At 29.8% G+C, this 6,533-nt stretch overlaps 1 protein-coding gene and 1 pseudogene across 1 annotated transcript; both read right to left on the minus strand.

The window, feature by feature from the left end:
• Positions 1–689: 689 nt before the first annotated feature.
• Positions 690–1,460, minus strand: LOC128200776 (ommochrome-binding protein-like; annotated as a pseudogene).
• A 978-nt stretch (positions 1,461–2,438) lies between these two features.
• On the minus strand, positions 2,439–3,615 carry LOC128200777 (ommochrome-binding protein-like). Its single transcript, XM_052895276.1, has one exon. It carries the CDS (start codon positions 3,613–3,615, stop codon positions 2,764–2,766), a length of 852 nt encoding a protein of 283 aa, XP_052751236.1. The 3' UTR covers positions 2,439–2,763.
• Positions 3,616–6,533: the final 2,918 nt, after the last annotated feature.

The following is a 6,533-nucleotide window of genomic DNA, read 5'->3' on the forward strand; positions in this document are numbered from 1 at the left end:
AGTCAATAACATACATATATTGCCCCTGGCACTTTAAGCATTCATAGGCTAAGGCTGCCACTTATCGCTTAGTAACAGGCAGACTGTGTACTTGTTTTCGATCTTATAGATATATATTTTATAACTTGAAGAACTTCTTAACAAGTTCTGTATAAATAGTAACATAGACTTGATATATGTCGTATCAAATTTAAACGTACACTTTAAATTTTCACCTTTCAATTCAGTTTTTTATTTCATATGAAACTCCACCTGATAGAACATAAAGACCACAACAATTTTTGTCGCCCATAAAAGCTGACACATTCCTGAATATCAAAGTGAATTTTTGTTTATTGATACAAATAATAAATGAAACAAAAGAGAATTTATATCTAACCATTTGGAGAATATTTGACCATATTGTATCCAGCTAAAATCTATTGTGATAAAATTTTACTGTAAAATATAATTTTCCTTGAAGAGTAAATACATGCAACAAAGATTATAAATTAAAATAAAATGAAATAGTTAAAAAAAATAAAGATTAGAAATTAAAATACGTAATAAAAATCAAAATTTGTTGTGCTAAATTTATTTAAAAATCTCTCACATATAAATTATATCACGTATTTAACAACTATAAGTTCAATATACATTTCTCTAATGGTCATCTGTTTTGCAACCCAATTCACTGTAATTGTTTTTTTTTATATATTTTTCTCATCGCTGTATATTAGATTGTTATCTTTATCAAAAGCCAAACCAAACGTATTCTTATGTTCTAAAATCTTTCGAAGCTCATCCTCTTTTGTAACTTTATATATCCCAAAATTTTAACATACGTATAAATCACCTTCATTATCTTATACTATTTCTTAAACTATTATCAAATCACTTATCATTCTAACCTGCATTTTCACATTATCATATTTATAGAAACCAGTTTTGTTTGCAAAATAAATAATATTATCATTCGTTACATAGAAATGATGATATTCAAAATCTATAAATTCCATTATAGCAGCAAATTTACTATCAATTTCTATATGTAACTTTTGTTTAGGACAACTTATATAGAACAAGTTTGTTCTATAGAATAAAGACCAAATATTCTTTCCATATTCCTTATAAACGTCGGCCAATTTAGTCAGTATATTATAAGTATAAATACCGTCACTGCCTCCTAAATAAATTACATCGTTTCCTTGATCTATGGCAACGGAACAACCTCCTCTTATTCCGGCAATTATTTGATGTTCTTTTGTATCTATGTTTATATATGCCAATTGGAAATCGACATCAAAATCCGTTACAGAATAACTGAAGAACATTATATTCGATGATTTGTGTACATTCAAGTAATAAGGTCATTCAACTTCTGACCACAACATTTCTTTTTTGTAGCAATGTTCGCCTATTTTTATACGATTACATGATTTTTGTGGAATACTGTTAACTGATACTAGCGCAATTAACATTATATATATTGTCCAACCCAATCTTTTATATAAAGCGAATTTCTGCAAATTTAAAATGCATGTATTTTATTGGTAAATGAAATGCAGACTTCATTTTCAGTTACAGTTTAAAATTGTTGCACAATACATAAAGTAACGTTTAATTGACGTAGAGAACGGATCCGAAAATAAACGATATATTTAATTAAATATATTGCAAATTAACAATGTTTCTAATGATTCAGGTCATTTGGTCCATTTTGAAATGTAGTAACATTTCAAAATAGTCCAAAGTCAAGCATAAAAATATAGAAAATATTTAGGAGCAGATTTGAAAATTTACTACAGATAATACAATATTCAAGGTAAGGGTTCTTAAAAAAGAACGTATTTAAATTCCTTCAGGGTTGACAATACACACATGACATCCCTGGTGTTGCGTCCAAAGGCAGAGTTGTATGCCTGTTTGCCTCCATTGTAGTATATAAAACAAAAAATGGAATAAATAGTTTTCTTTTTATTCTCTTGAGAATGACAATGATTCCTTATTTTCTATCGATAAATCGTAGTGTATCAATATTTTTTACATAATTACGTATTATACTGTAATAGTGAAAATATTGTAATAATAAAATACATATTTATTAATTACCATTCCATTAAAACTAAATACAGATCTCAATTATTATTTATAATACTTGATTCGCTTGCATAAATGAGAATTAACAATGAGACGATAGCTATTATTAGTGATTCATGTAAACATAATTATGATATCTAAACATGACATGAATATTGATGCAATAATGCATTGTGGCATTAATAATTATCAAACCGAATCATTGTTTGGGAACTCTGTTTTATTTGCTTGTGTAATATTTGATTGAGCCTAATTTGGAACGGAAGAAAATATTAACAGATAATACTTATATACCAGGTATTTATAATTCCAAGTCAATAAAAATTATTTTTCCTGCTTATGTGTAGTTACTGCTAACTAGCTAGATCTATTAACTCACAGTCTTTACAGATTAGAGTTATAAACTATAAATTTTAATTCATGTGTCTGTTATGACGTAGGCATCCGCTATGATATAATTTCCTAAAATCTGTAAAAGTAAGAGATAACACCATCACCCTGACGAAAATCACTGTAAATGTATAATAAAAGTATATAACAAAAAAAACATATTGATCAATTTTCAATTAAATATTATCTGCCTAATGTATTATAAATCTATGTTATGCATATTTTTATTTCTACCAATGATATTGTTTACACTACATATGCACCAAGTTAATAAAAAATATCTTTTTGAAACTCTTACTGTTCTTTTTCTTTAGGAGAAACAAGTAATTCATGACATATAATACTATAATTACTATGTAACAATTTATATATTGCATCTTGATCAGAATATAAAATATGGTCATGTTCATCAAAAGCCAAACCAAACGCCTGATTGATGTCTGCGAGTTTTGATATACGATGATAAGGTTTATCTTCAATATATATTCCATCACTTCCGCAGAAATACGTATCTCCATATCCATCTTCAACTATTTGTCTTATAATTATTTCATCATTCAAAACTATAGGTCTCTTCGTATTTTTTTCAACTTTGTATAAAGCAGTTTTATTAGAAAAATATATATCCATATTTCTTGATATAAAGAAATGATCCACTTCTATATTCCTAGCTTCAGCAACTTCTACAAATGAATCATCATTGTATACATATAATTTCTGTGTCGGATATTCTATATAATAAAAGTTTCTTCTAACAAATAATCCCCAAATAGATTTTCCTTCCTCCGCAAAAAATTCAGCTGATCCCGTCAGAAAATTATACTTATATATACCATCATGTCCACCAAAAAATATGTCATCATTTCCTGGATCATAAGCTATAGCATAACCACCTGGCACGCCCTGAATATTAGAGCATTGTTTTTTATTGACATCACATGCCATTATGGCAAAGTCAGTATGGGTATCATTTTGTAACGTGTGACTAAAGAATAATATACCAGAGAATTTGTGTAAAATCAAATTATATGGTTTACCAAGATTATTAAATAATAATTCTTTGTCATAATAAACATTGTGAAATATAATTCCATCACATAGAATGCTATCTGTTGTTCTTTGTCCCAGGACAATAGTTATTCTCATGAACAAATAAATTATAAAGAGCATTATATGTTTTCGCGAAGACTGTAAAAATATAAATATAGTTTATATAAAACCAGAAATAACAAATTAGCTACCAGCTAAATTAAAAGTGAAAACTGTTCATCTATACTTAAGCACATCTACATGTACCTAGAGTGACATAAACAACCGATTAATACTAAAGGCACTCTTTTATATTTTCAAGTCAACCTAATTAGTGTAAAACGCAGTTTGTTTGTTTATTACCTCTTAATGCCTTCTCGGTTTAGCCAATAGTCATAAAATTTATATTAATACACGGAGTCTTTAATATAGTAAAGGACAGCTCACTTTTTATCTCAATCAATATATTTTAAAAGCAATTCTGGAAATAAAAATACGGTTGATTGTAAAATAGAAATAGGTCGTACATGACCACCATTACTTGACATGGGAAATTGTGCAAAAAAATTATAACTAGTAATTTTTAATTAAATTAGTTCAATGTCAGGATCATCATATCTCAGCTTTTAGCTGGAAGGTGAATTGGCAGCTGTAATTAGACTTTATGTTTTAAGTAGGATGCTGCTGCCCATCTCTGAACCATTAATTTCTAAGTCGCCTCTTACAACACATACGCGATAAGAAGAGGTGGCCTATTCTGGCAGTGGCAGTAAATTAATTGTTAATAATTATATTCTCCAATTAGACTATGTAAATTATTATCATGAATTTGTGCTTATTTAGAAATTTATGAGAATTATTTAACTTTATCGCAAATAATGAAAGGCCAAACAAATATTACCTGAAATTTTAATACATACTTTAGCGAAACACCAATATACAACTAAACGATACAATACACAGGCGCGGCGTATCGAAAACTAATAACTTTCAATGCAAACGACCAGTGTCGCATATGGCAATCGAATGTATTTGTTGCAAATAGTAGGTACGTCAACATTTTATTTGTTTATTTTATAATTAATAAACAAATTACTAGATCTCTGTTTGATTGTTATTTATTTAGGTATTGCGTAATAACTTCAATTATAACTATGATTTCTGTTATAAACATTGTATTGTTAATCTGTCCTATGCTGTAATCCAAAATGGAATAACCAAAGGCATCAATCGACTATTGCTGTAATAGTGAACGTAACATTTTAGCGTTACCAGATTGAGTATTTTCTCATAATTTTGAGTAAAAGTTTTGTATTCGCGAAGTTTTGGAGAAATGTATTCTTTGAGACATCTTAGGAAAAAAGTGAAATGGGCTTGTAGAAATTTGGGCAATTGTTTATATCAGTTTTGATAATTGTAAACCGTAACTGGTGATATATAAACACAATACAATAAAATATACCAATTAAGGAAGCAAAACAGAGGGTCAGTAAAGTGAAGCATAAGCAATGAGCTTTTCAATCGATTTAAAAAAAAAGGAAGATCTCAATTCAGTTAAAATTTTATTAATATCTGTTCAGTACTAACATTCTTACCAAAATAAGTTAATATAGTATAACATTCTTACCTTTGTAACCCCTAGTGGTTCTGTAGTAAATCAGCTGTGCTTACTTCACTGTACTTCGATTTGAAAGGTAGAATATGGCAGAAAGGGAAATGAATCATTAGGAATGGGTTATGATAGCTCCATTGCTAGCAATATACCCTCACAGGTCGACCTCCATGCAATTGCCCCTGACAACCACCGTAGTTAATTCTTGACGAATTCATCGCAATGAGCTAACTGACCTACTTTCATCCTTCACTGGAGCTCCGCCAGCATATACCGATAACACGAGCTGAGTTACCACTCTATTATCATCTCAATTTGTATTCATAATGGATTCAAGTTACATGTAGTTAATCATGCTCCCTGTAAGGTATTGACTAGTGGTAGCGTGGTGGACCGAGTCCTTGAGTTTCTTAAAATATGGTTGAGCGCAATGATGCTGCTTGTGCAAACTAGTCTACTTATATTTACTTTTTTATATTCCACCGAATAATACATATAAATAGAATTCAATGCAATTTAGCCACAGTGTCCACACAAATGTAAAATTGTCTTGAACATAACAATTTGAAAAGAGTAACTGTTAACTTTATTGCGGATTCGTAGCAGATAACAATATTCCAAACCAGCAGTATAATCATAAAAAATGGCAATTTAAAAGGGCTGTTAACAAGTCTATTTGAATACAGATTATTTCTATTACATTCTAATGCATAAGGAATAAGTGTCCATATTAATATATATAAATACATATTTACAAGAGGGAGACTTTGTACAAAAGTCGTCTGCTTAGGCACCTCTGTCTTATTCGTGTTTCTACCATGAAGCAGTTGTATTTGCATGACTGTCTTTCGGTTGGAAGGATGAGATATAGCAGTGAATTTACAGAAATAACATCTGAGTCCTCATGAATGGCACCGCATGGGGGGTATCATGGGCCAAACAATATACGCTGTTATGTCCACGGTTCTGCTCATATGTATAGGTGACGATTACCACTTTCATCAGGTGGTCCGTCAGCTTATTTGCCATTTTAAGTTACAGTTAAAAAAAATTACAAAAATGGGCTTGGAAAGGAGAGCAGAGATTGGCATGTTTAAAGTAAAAATTAACCTTATATCAGATATCTAGAATTCTATTTTAATTGCAATCAAAATCTGCTCTTCTCTCTGTGCCGGACACTGAAGTTACTCTAATCGAAATTAATTCAATATATTAGATAATACCACTGGACATTACACAGCGCCATCTAGATTGTATACTGTTTAATAATATTAGGATGTTCACTTGCTTTTTCTCTTGATGTTAACTCGGTGGAATAATATGAAAGCAGGAATATTATTAGCGTTTCAGGAAAATATTAAAGGTGCACGAATAAAGGTGGTGTCTTAGTGAACGAAGACAAGATTAGGTACTGTAATCTCTA

The sequence above is a fragment of the Galleria mellonella genome, unplaced genomic scaffold (assembly GCF_026898425.1).
Source record: "Galleria mellonella isolate WM207_F2 unplaced genomic scaffold, CSIRO_AGI_GalMel_v1 utg270, whole genome shotgun sequence".
NCBI classification, from domain to species: Eukaryota; Metazoa; Arthropoda; class Insecta; order Lepidoptera; family Pyralidae; genus Galleria; species Galleria mellonella.